The 18,850-nt window shown below is 35.3% G+C and overlaps 1 protein-coding gene across 3 annotated transcripts in view; it reads left to right on the plus strand.

Annotated features, from left to right (window-relative positions):
• Positions 1 to 18,850, plus strand: part of BNC2 (basonuclin zinc finger protein 2) — a 346,936-nt gene that overhangs the window by 71,472 nt on the left and 256,614 nt on the right. For all 3 annotated transcript variants that reach the window (XM_072404409.1, XM_072404406.1, XM_072404407.1), the window contains exon 2: positions 1,818 to 2,024. In XM_072404409.1, the coding sequence (XP_072260510.1) occupies positions 1,818 to 2,024 (207 nt within the window). The remainder of the gene's footprint in view (positions 1 to 1,817; positions 2,025 to 18,850) is intronic.

Raw genomic sequence — 18,850 nt, forward strand, 5'->3', positions numbered from 1 at the left:
AGAGTGATCAGAAGGGGACAATGAATGGCACAGAGTGATCAGAAGGGGACAATGAATGGCACATGTGTGATCAGAAGGGGACAATGAATGGCACATGAGTGATCAGAATGGGACAATGAATAGCACATGAGTGATCAGAAGGGGACAATGAATGGCACAGAGTGATCAGAAGGGGACAATCAGTGGCACATGAGTGATCATGAGTGATTTTCAACAATAAATGTGTACTGTAGTCTTCTTCATGGAAAAATAAGACATCCCCTGAAAATAAGACCCAGGGCATATTTTGGCATTTCAAAAAATATAAGACAGTGCCTTATCATAGGGGAAACAGGGTAGATGGGGAAAAAAGAGTGCCCATCCCATTGCGCATGCATGCATGCATTGAAAAAAAGGCTCCTTCTGTGCATGCTTGAGATCTTTTGGACAGGAACTATGTTCTAGATACAACCTCAGCATGCTATTATGACAATGAGGCAGCAACACATTGATGAGGTAATTCCTCTGACCAATTCTTTCTCTGGTTAGTACATCTGCAAGCAGCTTGATAGCTTGATAGTCATTGGTGCCCTCTTTCTTAGTCTGATATTAGTGAACATTCAGTCATTTTAAAATACACTGTTATTAAATATTTTTAATGGAGTTCTGTAGCCCATATGCGATTTCATTAACTGGTGTCTTAAAACTGACTGGAGTTTAGCTGATGTCTTATATTCAAATATGAGCATGCGCACATACAGTATGTTCCATATGCTAATATGTGAATAGATAAAACGTGCAACATTTATTTTGCTCACTTAGTGATTATCACACCATCTGTAAAACTTCAGACATTTTTGTCTTAGAGACAAATATTTTGAAGTCATACTTTCAAAAATAAATAAATAAATAAATAAATAAATAATAAGAAGAACCATTATTTTAGGTGCTGCTAATCTAAGTCTTTGAACTGAACTTTCTCTGTCACTTGGCCTGTCATTGTCCAATTACGGGCTAAACACAGTTAGGAGACTGAGCTGCATTGTCAGGTTCCAACCCGGGTCTGTTATATGAAAAAATTAATTTTTTGCCATCTAAAAGAAACAGCTCCCTTATTTGTATTTCAAGTGTTTAACTTTTTACCATTTTAAAGATGGTGAACCTCGATGACAATAAATGAGCCAAAAGTAAGGTTTCAGTATCCAGCTGTGTAGCAAACATTATCATTGTTTAGTCATCTTGTTAAAATATGTCTAGCACAATACTCAACCTTATTTGGAACAAAAGATACATCCTTAAGTCAGTGATAAGGATATCTTCCAAAAAATATCTCTGCGACCAAATTTGTATTAGCGTTTTCTGCAGCTTACCTAAACAAGCACATTATTAAGATTTGATTGTACATCAGCTGGGTAAGATTGTGAACTAAGGCCAATTTACCCTTACGTCTAGATTAAGATCAGTTATGTGCATTAGCATAAATGTCCTAGTGCACTCTGTTTTTTTGTGATCTCAACATCAGAAATGTCTTATTGTAAACCATAACTTGTCAAGAATTGTTTGTCTTTTTATGTATAATACATTCTTTTTTGGCATTCTTTTTTATCTTGTCATTCTCTTTCTTTTGTTCATGTGGTTTGGCATACCAAATATTAAAAATGACCCAATGTAAGTGCAAAAATGTATTCGCTGCATTAACTCTTAGTATAGCTGGTTAAAAAAAGAAACACTTTCTTTTTAAAAACATGGCTATAGTATTTTTTCTTCAGTCAGGCTTTGGTATTAACAAATTCTTTTTCATGTCAGTGTGAAAAAAAATGTATCTTTTCTGTCAACAGGATTGCAATGGGGAATGCAGCCCAACGATGAGCTGCAACACCAACAGCAGCGTTGATCCACCTAGTGCATGTGATGCTCACAGTTTACCAGCTTCAACTTCTTCCTGGGAATTAAAATGGCCAACCAGTAAAATGACAGATGACATTACATCTTCATACTGGCCTGGGGCATGGCAGTCAGAGCAAAAAGGAAAATCTGGAAAAACTGTAAGTGTTCCTATGTGGGAAGCTTCACCATGAAAAGAAGCTTGTTTGTTGAACAATTAGTATTAATATGTATGTGATATATGATTAAACTGTATTTCCTAAGTCTACTTTTCAGTTTGGTATATTGTCTCACTGTATACAGTTTTCTAAAACAACTATTTAAAAATAATCCCGTTCCAAAGTTTCTTACCTAAAGATCCTGCAGGTAACAGGATTTCTTTTTGTAAGGTGACAACACTAACATGCTGCCTTACAATTGGCAGCAATGTTGTTAACTTCCCATATGGACTTCTGCAGTTGGTTCATGGGTTGTCTTTTTTATATCTAGTTAGGAAACTTTGCAAGAGATCCATACCGGGTCAGTCACTTAAGAAATAGAGGCAATGATGTCATGCTTTTTGTTTTGCCCATGGTTATCCTGATTGTTATAATAAATAAATATTACATTCTTAGATTTGTGGTGGAGGATGAGGAGTCTTCAGAGCTGATGTTTAAGTTTTGAGTGGTTTAAATCACCTGCCAACTTGGGTACTCCATTTAGGAGAGGCATGCCTGCGTTAGAGTCTGTGTGCATGGGATCCTGTTTTTTATCTGCTTTTTAATTGTAAAGACTTTTTGAAGGCTTGGAAACACAATGGGGTTACGTTATTAAATAAGCAGAGAGTGCTCACTTTGAGTGATTGATGTGAAATGTAAATTTTGGCTAAGAGTTGGGTGAATTTTTGTTGAAAACATTTATAAACAATATGCCATTTATAAACCCCCATATATTATTCCAATGTGCATGTGTTCCCACTGAAATCATGACTGTGGAATAACAGAAAATCAGAAGACCTCCTTCTACACCAACTTATCCAATCCTATTTCCTCAATAAAAATGGGGACCGTTCAGGAGTCTCCACATTAAAGATGAGTCCCCCACCACCCTGTTGATATTGACACCAAAGGACACTGCCCTCGAGGACCTCACCCGCAGTCACCCCCCCCCCCTCTCCCCCCATGCTGCTTTAACTCGCTTGTTCCAGGCTTGTCTGTACAAGATACAAGTGTGGAAAAATACAGCGCAAAGGAAATGCTCTACTGGACTTGATTTTATCATTTAGAATCCAGGCTCCTCCATTTAGACTATGCATGTTTTACAAAAAGAAAAGGCATTATTGGGAATAAGGATAATATACTAAAAAACAAAATGATATACAACAATTGTCTAAAGAGTAAGTACAACCATACAAAAGTAAAACAAGTCTGAGAACAAATAGGCTTATTATAAAATAGATACAGCAATCTGAAAACAAAGGAGAACCCAGAAAGGTTGTTGGGAAAAATCAGAGTAGTGACATGTGCAAGTTGACTATGCATTTATATGCCTTAAAATGGTCTGGCAGCGCACCATAACGCACAAAGCATTGGACATATATCTTTTTTTTGCAGCACACCGCAATGCAAAATACAGCATGTGCTTTGTGATGAGCTGGAATACAGGGACTTTGCCTGATTCTGTGACAGTGCACTGTGTAGTACATGCATTACTATACATTTAGCAGTAAATGTATTTTCATTACGCCAACCCAATGCAACAGATGTTAATGCAAAAAATAATGTGCATTAGGGCACCGCACAAGAAATACCACTTACCTATACTTCCACAGAGCACTTAATCCCTCCACTGCTATTCTCGATTCAGTCCTACACAGTCCTAGATTCTTCCTAGATGGTGGCGCAAACGTTGGGCGCCTTCTTCTGTCTTCTTTTGTCTTCTGCCTGAGATTTGCACTTTTTTTTTCATTGCAAGGAAAAGTCACTTCTGTGCATGCTCAAGATCTCCTTGGATATGTAACGTAGGTACCTCAGGAGGCTCTGTGCTTCCAGTCTTTACTGGTGAAAAGAGGAATTTTGGAAAAAAACTACCCTAAACTAAATCTACCCTTTTAAATAAGTAAAATTGTGGTAATAGGTCTGCTTTCAAAGTTTCTCAAAATGTTTTTGTAATATTTTGTCATTTGTTTGTAATGCAGATGCCATTACTCAGGAATACAATCTGTAATTTTTTGTATATATTTGAAATATATATTTTTGTATATATTTGCAAAAAATATATGAATATTTGAAAAATATTTGAAGTATCATCATTAGAAATGTTTTTCTTAAAGAGCACCTATCACCAGGTTTTTTACTTTACATAAAGGGGTAGACAACAGAGACTATGTCGCAAATCCCAGGAAGCTCCCGGCTGCTCCTTCGGGCTCCTTTGATATTTGACATGCAGAAGGAGCCTTTTTCTTCAAATTTTCCCCATTTACAGCAGGTACACAAGACAAGAAAGAAGATAGCAGCGCCTGATGTTTCCTGCTTGGGTTTGTTTGCTTCCCGGTGCAGGACCCAATCCAGGAAACCTCCGGAGGTATTAAAGGATCTGCAGTAGTAAAGGTGAGTTTTTTTTTTTTTTAAAGTTTGCTTCCTCAATAAGTATAGCGACATCTAGATAGATTATCTACAGTATGTATATATATATGTGTAAATAATTGCACATACACATGTACACTCCTCACTGTTAGCTATTTACAAACAAAGGAAAAAAAAACTTAATGGAGTGTAGACATTCATTAAGTTCTGGAGCAAGCTGTGCTTTGATATGCAAAAAGAAACAACTGCAGAATTTGTCTTGGTCATGAACAAGTTACCTCCCCCTTATCAAGTCTCTGTCCTGCAAGAGCAGGGAAGCCCCAGGATCGTATCCAGGAGTCGTCCGTATGTGGGGGAGTACCTGTAAATATTTATATATATATATATATATATATATATATATATATATATATATATATATTTATTTATTTAAAGGAAAAGCGCAAATTTACTGATTTTTTGTTTTTATACTAGCAGTGTAGTTGTCTAGTAATTTCCTAACAGTCAGTATAAATCATTAGAACCTAGGAATAAATGTGTGATATTCCATTGGGTGAATTAGTTACTTTACTCAAGATAATACTCTGATTAGAATCAGATCTATGTTCACAGATACTCCAAAAATTTCCCTTATTCATGCCTTCCAGTGTTCGCTACTCTAGTCCCGTCTTTGAAAGTAAAACTTGTGATGAAAGGGTAGTTATGGTGACCTATAAAAGTAAGCAGTAACCTGTTCTTAAAGATGGAAATCTGTCTTTGAAATGTATATGTATAACTTCGATGACAGTACCATTCTACAAAGATGTTTTTATAAATGAAAAACTGCCTCCATGACAACTGTCTTGTCCAATCACATGTTCTGTAGATGAATGTTGGACATGAGGCGCCTGCCGAGGCAAAATCTCAGTATCCCTGATCTTGTACAGAACAGCAAACTCTGATTTATAATGCATGCATAAGGAATTCCAGCACCGAGGAAGTTAAGGGAACATTCTATACAGCTGCCAGGTCTAACACGGCTTGCTTAAAGAATTCATTGTGTTTGACCAGAAGGTTATGTTTTTCATTAATTGCAACAGTTTCCAAATACTTTGACTTTCTCAATATGTCATACAAACTCATGTTCAAAGGGGGCGGAAACCATCAAAATCCTCATTACTTCTTTGATGCAGAGTGACTAGGCAGCCAGCTACATAATTCTGTACCGTGTAGGAAGTGTAATTTCTTTTTGTGGGACTTATTAAGGAAACCATTACAGCCCTTCAATACATTAGGATATAAATTTAATAAAAGTTACATAGCTTCTGCCTTTTTAGTGCCAATTTTGCTTTCAGTGAAGTCCCACATAGTATATAATCCAAAAGTGAATTCAAAGCTACCAAGGGATTCCTTTAAATTGATTGTACAGATTTGACTTATTTATCCTTCCAGAGAGAGTGTCTCTTTATAGATTTTAATAAAAGCAGGTCACCTGTCACTCCATATGTTTACAGTCCTCAACTTATTGCCTAGTCTAAGAGTGCATGAAAGGGCAACTAAAGAGTCAGGAAAAAGGTTGTAGAATGAAACATGGTTAAATCAGTGTTCTCTGTATCCTTAACTGAAGAAATGCCCCTAAAGTAAGGGAAAACCTCAGTTTAAACATGTATGGTGAATTTCTCTTATAGGACTGACTAAGGTCCTCTTAACCTCTCTTTAACAAACATACAAATACAATAGGTCCTGACAGGTCTTGATAGGTCTTGACAGAATAATCAAACTAAGGAGCAAGTTTTTCTTCAAAGGAGAATGACAGCCTGCTATACCTAAAATAAAAAAACAGTCTACCTCATTGCCCTAATATTCATACTTGCCTTTGTCCCAAAGTAATATCATCTATGTAAAAAAAAACAATTTCTCCCTATTCTACAGAACAGTAGTGTTGGAAATAGCCATTATAAAATGCTGACTTTAATTCCTTTTTATTACAAGTAATTTACCTCTCACTCATACGCTTCATAAATGAAAGCAGAAATTACATTCTGGCAGAGGATTGCTGAATTCCCAGGCAGGAATAAATATATACTGGTTGGGTTGGAAGTGGTATTGGATCTAAAATTGTATGGGCTTTTATTATTTTAGTTGTGAGAAATGAGTAACAAATAGGGTGCTCTTAAACCACAGGTATTCCCTAGTCACTAAGAGTATTTATACTGTATATATATATATAGAATGGACATCACCTGCCGCCTTCTGCAAAGAAAGATCTGCCTGATTGTTCATTTTCAAAGCAAGCTTTAGTTCTGCTTCATTATTACATTGTTCTCAGCTATCTCTTTGATAAGGAGGATATGAGTGGGGTAGGTTTCTATTGTCCTGTCTTGCTTCTACTGTCCTCATACATACTAGGACTACCAATGTGTTATTCGCAGAATCACCCAGAAGGAATGAAAAAAAAAAGCTTTGAAAAAGAAAACTAATGTAGCCACCACATCAAGTGAGAGGTATACTCCAAAGGGCTATACCAGTGTCTGTATACAGCATACTGTATACATATATGAAATAATTTATTTATTAAAGCAAGTATTATTTACTAGCCTCTTCAACAGTAATAAATAGGTTTGTGTGAAATCCTCTAGCATCACCAGCATAGCTATAGGTTCTCAGAAGCCAGTAACAGAAATGCTGTAGTTACAATTTTCACTGCACCATTGATTTAATGTTTCTGTACTTTAGAATGATGGGAGTCAAAAGTAGGGCAGAACAAAGCTGTCCTTTTAATGTGGAATGGGTGGCAGTTGTAGATGCTGCCAAGCCTGGAAGAGTCCATAGATTATTTAGTAATGTACTTTTGAAGGTCTGAGACTGCTATAGTATTGATCCTGAATAGCTGTATACCAAACAGAATATATACCACTTCCAAACCACATGCAAACATCCCAGAGGGGTTTACAAAGCCATTTTCTGGAACTGGTAGGAAAAGCCATCAGCAAGAAAGAGTTGGAACTTAGACCCTCTTTACAATTAGTGGTTATGTAGGGATATTGCCTGCCAAAGCTTCAGATTTTAAAGTCCTTATAGGTATTATTGTTATTTTTAATTGTTTTTTCATTTCCGGAAACCAAGGTTTACACATGAGCTCATTCTCATTACATGATAATAATATATTGCAGCAGCATCAAACTCAGATTTTCAATACATTTCCTTCATGAAAACAAATAAATCGTACAGTGTGTGTGTGTGTATGTATGTATATATATATATATATATATATATATATAAGTATGCATGACAGTATTATTTACACGGCTTTGTGCTCGGGATCTGTTGCAAACATTAATTCTGTAATGTCTAAAAAGTTTGTGCAAACAACTATTTAGAGTTGAAGAACTAATCTATAGGCAAGAGCTAGGTTTTTGAATCCTAAAAACTTTGTTTACTTGCTCTTTTTGGCCTTTTGAAAATATCAACAAAAGTTTTTATTTATAAATGAGTTTTGAGTGCAAACTGATAATTTTCTGTGCTCTCTTCTGACACATAGCTTTGTTTCCAGTTTTCTCTATGAGAACATCTTACATGTTATGGAGAGAAGTAGATGGGGAGGTAGAGTGTGGGGAGGTCTAACTGTGCTAGTGTGACAATGTTCCTCTGTAGGTATAGTAAGTAAGTATAGGCATCCTAAGACATTACAATAAGACAGTACAATAAGGTAGAAGTTGAAAGGTGGAAGGTGGAATTTGAACAACTACCCCAGTTTGCATATATACATTTTTGATATGTGGCAACCATCTTACTTTATAGAAAAGCTTAAAGAGCAACTAAACTGAAAAGTGCCAAAAAAACAAAACAAAACAAAAAAAAACCCACTTACCTTCAATCCTGCAGGGCAGTCCAAACCATCCAGGGGTGTCTTGCATCAGGTGTCTTGCAACGATATCTTCTCTTTTTACTGGTTCTTTACCCTTTTTTTTTAAAACATTTTTTCATAAAATTCTACAAAGAATTTACAATATTTTATTTACCATAATGCCCATAACAAGAGAGCAAAAAAACAAAAAACGAATGTTTTGTGAGTTAAAACCAGCCCACGTTAAGACCTTTTATATTGCTGCATTTGTTAAGGATGGGATACATCCCATTTCATGTTTGTGGTAGATTTCTACTCATGTTCCAGAGTTTACCACTTTAAATCCTGATGGGAACTGCTGTTATCTGCTCATAAGTGCATTGCTTGATACTTGCCCTACTAATATAAGCATTTCTATTTAATAAAACTTTGTGAACTCTTTGAAGAATTTTGGCGTGGCACTCGTTTTTTGGATTTTTCTGAGGTTGAGACGATGTCATTAATCTGCTGAAGGTAAGAGGACATGTTACCTTGACTTTAACCATGTAATATTGTAGAAAGCCACAAGATGAAAGGCTTTAGAAGGAGACTAACCTGTGTAAGATTTTTGTGAACATTATCAAGAATTATTCCGGTTCTGGGATTACATAACTGTGTCATTATTGAGTTGATGCCAGATAATGCCAGAACTAAAAGTAATACATTCCTAGCAGTGCATTCACTAAACATGAATGACTATATCTATTGTCAAATTCATTTTAATAAAGTTTTTTCTCTACTTCTCCACTTGTCAAACATTGACCCTTGCTATCATTGTATAGGAGCTGTTATGAATTACATGAGAGCTAATATGAGAGCTGATTTAGACATTTATCTAGTTCTATAAAAAAATTGTTTGTGTTTATGTTTTGTTATATATCTGGAAAAATATGCTTTCTGAAACATTAAAGCTTGGCTAGTAAAAGGTGGTTTCTGATTGGCTGACATGCATAAATCCACTGTAATAATCTAATAATTAGGCTTTTAGGTAAGGTGCATATTTGCACACAATTAGGCAAGTGGAAGAATAGTAGCTTCTCATTTCTAATCATTTTTCATTGTTAACAGTTTAATTGTAATGAAGCTATAAAAGTAATAATTATATATTAGATAACATACAGTAGATTGATTTTTAGTTTTTTTTTTTTGCCCCTAAAGGGCCAACACCACGGTATGTAAACTCACCCAAAATTTTAGTAGAAATCATTGCATTTGTTACCATTTCCCCAACTGTATTTCTCAAGCAATCCATTTTTCTTTTTTAAATAACTAAACATACTTAATAATACTAGCCTTTAAAAATTATTATGGAAACCTTTGAATGGTTCTAAAAAGTTAAATTTAAGAAGTAGAGGTGCCCCTGATGGTTAACAATTTGTCTCAGTTACCTTTGTGCTACATAAAAAATTTATTTTAGCATAGGGTATTATTTGTATAACTGTTCTTGTGCTAGGATACATAATGTTATTAGTGCAGCATTTAGTGTGCAGTTTCCAAAAATGTGGGCTTAACTGTATGAGAATGCCAAAGTGGATAATTGTTTGACAATTTTGCATAGCAGTAATTCTTGTCTGACCTTTGTGAAGCACATTATAGTAACCTATAAGTATATATGTTTTCCCCTCTTCAGATTATATTCTCCTTGATGGTATTGGAAAAGTTTTCTATATTTATAGTGTAGGTTTTGCTGCCTGATCAGTTTTACATATTTGGGAACACTGCCCATACCTGTGCTCACTGCCCCCTCTCTTCATAGTGTGTGTCAAGAGGAAGAACAACTAGAGAGTTCATCTTACATATGTTGTGAAAGCAATAAAAACAAAAAGCAGAAGTTTAACCACCTAAGCGTTACACTGAGGTCTAGATTTCTGTACCAAAAGTGATCCACTGTTTTTCATGAAATTTTTTTTTAAATTGTAGACCTGTAACTTACAGAAATATGTCCAAACAGGGGTTCTAGTAGATAATATGAATATAAAAAATGTTTGAAACACACAATCATGTAAAAAAAAAAATTACTTTTAATAAAATTAAAGGAAAAACACAAAAATCAGCAATGTAAACAAATCATAAATACTGAAAATACTGAAAAAGAAATAACTCTGTATATTGTAAAGTACTATATTATTCTAAAACACCTCCCTAGTGTGGCAATTTTTAAAACTTTGATTGTGTATTTATTGGAGTTTGTTTTGAATTATTTTGTATTTGATTGGATACGGGAGTTTGTATCCAATCCAATACAAAATAAGAATTTGAATTTCCAAGTTATTTACTTTTATTTTATTTTTTTTATTTTTTTTGTATTGGATTGGATGCTGGAGTTTGTATCCAATCCAATACAAAATGACAGTTTGAATTTACCAATTACACACTTTGTATTTATTTGAATTATTTTGTATTGGATTGGATACGCAAGTTTGTATCCAATCCAATACAAAATGACAGTTTGAATTTACTAGGTATATACTTTGTAATTATTTGAATTATTTTGTATTGGATTGGATACAGGAGTTTGTATTGAATCCAATACAAAATGTTTGAATGAGTTTCAGTTTGAATTTCCCGCACACGCGCCAACGTCATCACGCACGCAGGGAGGAGCCGTCTGGTTTTTTTTTTCTCCGCCGGACGGCTTCTCCCTGCAGAGATCATCCGGCGCTGGAACGAGCAGGACGTCGGACGATCAGCGGGACCAGGTAAGAAGCCGGCCAGCATCTTGTGTTCCGCCGGTCGGCATCTTGTGATCCGCTGGCCCGGCGGATCACAGGATGCCGGCCAGCGGAACACAAGATGCCGGCCGGCTTCTTACCGGTCCCGCTGGCACCCGACGAAGGCACCCGACGCTGGAGAGATCGGCGGACGATGACCGATGGAGGACGACGCTGGATGAGCACAGGGGGACCAGGTAAGTGAAAAATCTCGGGCTTAACCATCCTTGCAATTTTTTTTTGCCCGAGTGAAGGTCGGGCTTAACTGCAAGGAGGTTAATCTCATAAAAAATAAACACCTCCATAAAATTCTAAAAATCAAATACACACCTATCATGTGTACAATTGTACATTGACTATGATTGCGGCAGACTTCATTGGGAATTGCTGCTCATGCTATGTAGTGGGATCAATCATTCTGTAGTTTGTGCTGCTTCACAGATGCATACAGTTTTGAGGGTTGACATGTTTGGTATCTTTTTAAATGCTGGAATTTCATCTTTTATATTTAACAAATGAAAAAGTAAATATATTGTGTTTTTGTTAACAAAAATTAATTTGAGCATATCTTTTACTAAAAATAAAGATTTGATAAACAGTAGCACCAACATTCAACAATTCAGTGACATTACGAAAGTGCTACTACTATTATTTTGTTCTACAGGGTTACTAGCTTTAAAACATTTGTTGTTTTGAGAAATTAGTTTAAAAAATGTGCCATGTGTTATGTATACACAAAATACAAACAAGGGTTTCAGCACCAAACTAGTGGTAACTTATGGGTTACTTTTGGGTTACTTGTACTAAAAAAACATCCTATAAAAGAAGAGGCTCTATAGAGACGTACCTTTCTGGCAGCCCGTGTATTCAAATGTTTCATGTCTCTCTCACTGTAACAGATAATTGAGACTTTGACATGGTCAAATATCTATTACCTCCAACTTACTTTTTCCTCCTATGGGCTTAATTATCCAGCTGTAGTGTTATAAAAATAATATTATTAGGAGTTTTCCATTCCATTAAACAGGCAGACATGTCGTAAGATAAAATGTAGTACCATTTATTTACAAATATTACAATACCAATGCATTGTATTTGTATTGTAAGCTCTTCGGGGCAGGGTCCTCTCCTCCTGTGTCCTCCTTTGTCTGTCATTTGCAACCCTTATTTATTGTACAGCGCTGCGTAATATATTGGCGCTATAGAAATCCTGTTTATTAATAATAATAATAATAATTATATATAATATATCAATATGGTTACTCTGAAATGCTTAATAATTCACAAGCGTTTCAACAATACCTTCGGAACCATGCTCCCCCAGCTTCTGGTCTATTATGAACAATATTTTGGTTATATTTGAAGTCTATCAGGAGATCACTTACCCACACATGGAGCCTTCTCTGATAGAATGACGTGTTACCTCAGTGTGCACTGACCGTTTATGGAGCTGGAGCATCCTAATAATAATAGTATATTTTTTTGAATAATAATAAAAAAAATCAATAATTTTATGATATATGAGTATGCTCAATATGAGCTGGGGTTGGACCCTGTAGAAATGTATACCCACCTAATTAGCACAAAATGTTTAATAAAGTATCCTGCAGTAATGCCAAGAGAAAAAGTTTAGCGTCTGGAGGGGGTGCAGGTGTTTGAGCATGAAGTATAAATTCCAATAGGTTGAGGTCTACTGATTTCCTTTTGTTTGTTTAGATTTGAGAACCCACTAGTCACTAGAGTTATAATAGTCTACTTTCTTGTAGAAATATTTGTAAAACATTCCAATCCAAAAGAAAATAATCTACAGGAAAATGTGAAACTGATTTTTTTGAAGATGTTACACATAGCAACACATTAGAATTCTTTAACTTTACAAAAAAATGAAAAGCGAAGCTGGACTGATTGCTATTGACAACCTCAAATTTGTGCTCATTTTTACTGTCCATTTATAACAAATCAGCCCCAATGTATTTAAAGCATTTAGCCTGATGCATTTGTTTTCAGGGGCTTTATGGGCAGCAGGCATGCTTTCATACATTTAAAGCTGGCAATTTGAAAAAAATGTACACAAAACATTTTTCAGTGAATGTATTATAAAGCAGTAAAAAGGAACATACTGCTGGCCTTTTTTTTTCTTTCTTTCTCTATGCACTCATTACTGTGCACTCAAACTTATTAGCTTGGGTAAAGTTGCACCTTGAGCACTGATGTAAACTGAGTTTTTAGAACTGCATTAAAATTTGCCATACTCCTCCCATGACGATTAAGAGATTTACATCTGGTAGCGATTCAGTCAGCCGGATGGAAGAGCACTCCCCTGATATTGCTGATAAGCGGACACATGACATTTGCAAAGAGCAGTTTGCCCACTGGAGTGCCATGGCAAACTGCAGCAAAATCCACCCTTCCAATTTCATCAGAAACGAAGGGAATATTGCAAATGACACCACCAAATCAACTGTAAATAGGTAATAATTTGATTGACATCTGGAAAGCTGTCACAGACTGAGCAGACTATAACAGGAGCATTTACCCAGTGCAAAGACAGCTTTCAAGTAAATCACTTTTTGTCCAGTGGGGCCCAGCCAGAATATAATTGCTTGTCCTTGCCTTCATTGCAAATTCCCCATTACCGTTACCAGCAGTGTCTAATCATTCAAAGGAAAGTTGTCTTCCAAAAATACACATTTTTAAATTTAACGCATTGCATTCCAGATTGTAAGCAACCTTGTTTTTGGCAGAGAGGTTTGTTTTTTTTATTTGAGTGACACAATATATATATTGTGTATTATAGGGCAATTTGTAATAATCATAGAAAAAAAAAAATTTTTTTGTCATGCTAAAATCACACTTATTTATGTATTTATTTACTGTTTATTTTTAGCTCTTGTTGTAATGTGTATAATTAAGGATATGTTAAAGAACACTGATGGAAATAAGTGACATAGCAAAGTAAGGAACAGAAAAACTACAATAAGCAATATGTTGATATAGCATGATTCTGATGATCGAAGGCAATGCAAGCTAGATACTTGCATTGTTTGAAGCTTAAAGGGGAGCCCTTTTAACTGCAGCTCTACTTAAAGCTACACTGCAAACAGAACAATTTTTATACAAATGCTTTGACAATGCCATGCCTTACAAGATTATGAATCTCCTTCCTGTAATACTGCAGAAGAGTGTTTTCAGGTCTAGAAGTAGGGTCCTTAATTAATTTTTTTATAACTTTTGCTGCTTTCTCTACATGAGCAGGCAGTAGTGACTGGTAATGTAAAACGCTACAGTACCAAATTTAGGGTAGTGTGGTTAAATCATAGCTGGCTCTAGAACAGGGGTGGGCAAACTTTTTTAGTCAGAGGCCACAATCTGAAAAATTTTTTGCCAGAAGGGCCGGGCCGATGGTAGTGTGGGCGGAGTTATGCCATCATGACCTGAATCTGATGTCATGAGGTCTGTTGTCACGGGTTCAAATTAATCTGTGATTTTTACTTTAGTTTGTGTAAATTTTGCTGTTTGTGTTAGCTTTGCTGGAAATAGTTTATAATAATGCATTGCCTATTTTACACATGATAAAAACCTCTGTATATTTAGGACAGAAAAGAAATGTTTATCATTTAAAAAAATTAAAAATGTTTACCAAATTTCCAAGTTTACCAAAATTACCAAGTTTTCAGTAAGGTTCAACCTTTCCCAAGCTTTTAAAATATTAGTATGTGTGTATGGTGAACAGAAGCTCTAGCCATCACACTAGGACAGCCTGTAAGTATGTATGGAATGCTAATGCCTAATATTTTTATATGCAAAAAAAAAATAAAAATAAAACACAGAACCAGTTATATTTTATTTTTAACTCTAATGTTGTTACTGTCACTTGGGGAAATTGTGGGATTGGTTACAGAGAGGAAACCAGCGTTTTCTTCCTTCAGAGGTGATGACAGAGGAGAAAAGAACTCCCTTGTTACTTCCCATAGATCTGCTTCCTCATCCTTACTTGTTTCTTTTCCATTCCCTGGTGCTTCCCAAAAAATGGGCTGGAAGTTATGATGCCAAAGGTATAAAAAGTACAGATTCTTGCTTATTGCTTTGTGATTTAAACAAAATGTATTGATTTATTGATTGTGCTTGGGGAGGGGTAAGATTAGGTGAAAAATTACCTTCATTTTGGACCTCAGTTTTAAGGTATACTCACTTGTGTGCAGCTTCATACGCATCCACAACCCCACAAAATACACTGCTGAAATCAGAAAGAGATTATTCTGCAATAAACACTCATGTCTTCAAGAACTGTGTAGAACCCAGAGAGCTACAAGCAACTAATATAATACTTATGATCACAGCAGTATCAAACCTCTTCTTTGTGCAAGACTAAAAATTGCTGTGGTTAGGAAAATTGTAGCGTGCACTGCGCTTTTTCCCTGCAGACTGCAGCTTCTGTTCTCAGCTGCAGGAATTCCTGATCTTAAAATTCTTTTTATGCAGATTAGAGAAGGGTGCTTTCTCTAACAAGGTGAGAGTGCTAAGTGAATAAAGGCCAAGTGGGTGCATATGGCCATTGTTGATCATAGGCATGGCAAGCATTAGGATTATAGGGGATTACAAAATAGTTGTGTTTAGTAAATACACTTTTTTAAAAAACTGCAAATTGATAATAGTAGTATATCCTATGCTATAACTTGTAAAAATTGTCTTGATGATTCCCCTGCTTCTGTAAGGTTGAGGCACTGAACATTTTTTCATTTTCACTGCCATTAAAGTAATAAGCCACAAAGATCTACAGTGAGTGAAGGTGCATACAGATGTTCCCAAGATATTTGGTAAAGTAAGGTGCAGTCCCCCTAGTCCCATATTTACTTTGCTGGGCCCAGCTTATGTTATTTATTTTTACAAAAGCAGACCTCTGCTGATTTTTAGAGCATTACATACTGAGTTGAGACATTAAAACTATTTAACTATATTTAACTATATAAAAATTTAGGTTGTTGCCTGTAACATATTCTTATGTACAAAATATGAATACCCAAAACAAAATGTTCTGTTTTAGATTTAAATTCCTATCACTTTAGCTCTTTTGCTCCCATTGAAGATTTTTTAATTTATTTCTTGCTATAAAAAGCAACAGGAAATAGGGAATATCTCATTAGGGGTAGTTTCCCCTTTTGACAGTTGCCCAATGTTTTAGTCCTTCTCTACTCCATCCCAAACCCAAAATCCAAAAAAAGTTTTTCATTCTACATACAGTATAATTTAACAAAAGTGAAGTGCTGCATTCTTATCATCTTCTAGCTTTCTCAAAAATGTGGGTGTGTTCAGTCTGATCTTTAGGTTCCAACTAATTACTACAAAAGAACTATAGAAGCTAAAAAGTATTGAAGTCTTTATTTTACCTTATGGGCCTACTTTTATCAGATAGATCAGATCAATAATAATTATGACTATTTTTATAAACAAATACATTTGGCTGATTCAGAATACCCAGTCATATTAGAATTTTCAAGATAACATTTAACACTGTGTACGGCAACGTGTATAACATTTTTATATCAAATGTATTTAAATATGTGAGATATTATGGGTTGTTAGAAGACAGCAATTCCCTGTTTTCCCTGCTGGTGGCATTGTTCCTGGACCATTCATTTTTTACTCACATGAAGGACTTCTGCAACTCAGGACCTCAATTATGCACAAATGCTATTTTGTTACTTAGGAGCACCCCCCCACACACACACACAAAATTGCCTGAGCTTATGTGATTTTTATCTGTATTCTTTTGTATAGTACCTAGTACCATTTTATATTTGCTTCTATTAGTAGTAACTGGTTAATTTTGTTTTTGGTTTTCAATATAAATATACATATTACAGCTTTTACTTTATTAAAACCCAGCCTGGGTTCTCAAGTATATGCTGGGTCACTTGCCCATGGTCTCTGGAACCTTACCTGGGGTCATAGCAAAAAATGTGCTTGCAGCACATATAACTGTCCGCATTATTGTGTTTTCTTTCTCCTATTATAACATTTCCCTTTAACAAGCAGGGATGAGTGCTTCTGGCATTGGGACCAAACCAATGACTGGATGCCTCACAGACAGGTTTATTATCTGTGCATCATGTACAAATCTCAGTTGTGCATTATGCTAAAAAGTGTTGCTAGTCAGTTGGGAACTGTATCCATTACTGTTAGGGTTATCTACTTACAGAATAGATGAGGTTGAAAAATGACATGTCCATCAAGCTCAACCTTTGGCATAATTTCCAATCCCTGGTCCTTAAAAACCCTTACTAGAACAGGTAACTCTAGTCTCGTGTATAATTATCACAGCAGTAAAGAAGAAATTGTATAATAGCACCTTTTTCAGGGATACTTGAATCAATCATTTCTTTTAAATGTGATTTATTTTTTTTCTAAAGCTTACAAAGCAAATGCAATAAATATTATTGCTATTTTCCTTTATGTTTAAGTCACCTATGCATTAATGGTCATGTTATTTAGGTGATAAATGTTGCAGATTAAAATGGTCCAAAATATATAAAAAGTCTAAAAACAAATAGTTTTGAAAAATATTTTAATTAGGTATTTTTGAAAATAATATTACATTTTACGTGTACCATTATTTTATGTTGTAGTATCTAGCTTAACAGCTTATTGGGTATAATTACTATGAGACACAAGGTGTATTAGGTTGTGTGTGACCAGGGCTGTGCTGTTTGTAAAATTCTGCTTTTCTACCTCGCTTTGCGTCACACGTTAATGAATATTACTGAAGGCCAAAAACATGTTGGAAGCTTTCCTGGTTTCTGCCTTATCCGACGCAATGGTAGAGAAAAAAGATATTGTTTATTTCTATGTTAAAACAACTACAAAGACCGGCTGTTTAGCAAAAGCTCATGACTGACACAAGTTCAGGGATGCACAAGGCCTGTAGTCCGTATTCCTCTCTTGCATATGTCAGAGGCTTTGATAGGAGTGACATCCAGCTAAATGGAACAGGGAGAGTGTCGTATTTGGCCTGTTAGTCCATTAGTTTGCTGCGGGAGCTTGTTTTACTAAGGAGCCCTCTAATGGCTTCTCGGCAATAATTACTATCTCTCTTTCACATGCTATTCAATGTGACAAGCACTTGCTGAAGTTGTAGCTAATATATTTGCACTCTAACAGCTCCAAAGTTAAAGCTTTTTTATTTCCTTGAGGATGTATGGACAAGAAATCATGGTAGCATTATTCTTTCCTTGTACTTGATGTGCTTTGTTTACTTTCTGTCATAAAGTGTTTTTTAAAGGACCCTGCTTTTTTTCTATCCTTTAGTTAACTAAGTTTAGAGTACTAACTGAAATAGTGTACTATAATTAAATTTAGAAATACTAAGATAGACACGTTTATGGCATCTGTGTTCTTTTGTGAAATCATTTTCAAATTAATAGAAACAATTTTTAATTTACAAATCTTCCATTCTGAACAGAAATTTATGGTGACAGTATACAGAGCCATTCAGTACAATTATGATATTCTTGGTAATTGTGTTAATTAAATATATAAAAACATAAAAGATACAAATACTTCTTAATCATGATGCTCTGTAATTTTTTTGTCTTTTTGATCAGGTAAATGTTGTGCATAACTATTTGTTATCTACCATTAGCAACCAGCAGGTGCAAGCCTAATGTTCTAGGGATAGGCATATATTAATATGCTAACACAAACACTACCGTGTTTCCCCGATTTTAGGACATCCCCATTAAGCCACCCCTGATTTTTAAAAAAAATAATTTTTTAGGGCGTGTCTATTCCTGAGCCAAACTGAAAGTAAAAAGTCTGCACACGATTCTGAACAAGGAAGCAAGCTGCTG

Source organism: Pyxicephalus adspersus, chromosome 3, assembly GCF_032062135.1.
Source record: "Pyxicephalus adspersus chromosome 3, UCB_Pads_2.0, whole genome shotgun sequence".
In the NCBI taxonomy this organism is placed as follows: Eukaryota; Metazoa; Chordata; class Amphibia; order Anura; family Pyxicephalidae; genus Pyxicephalus; species Pyxicephalus adspersus.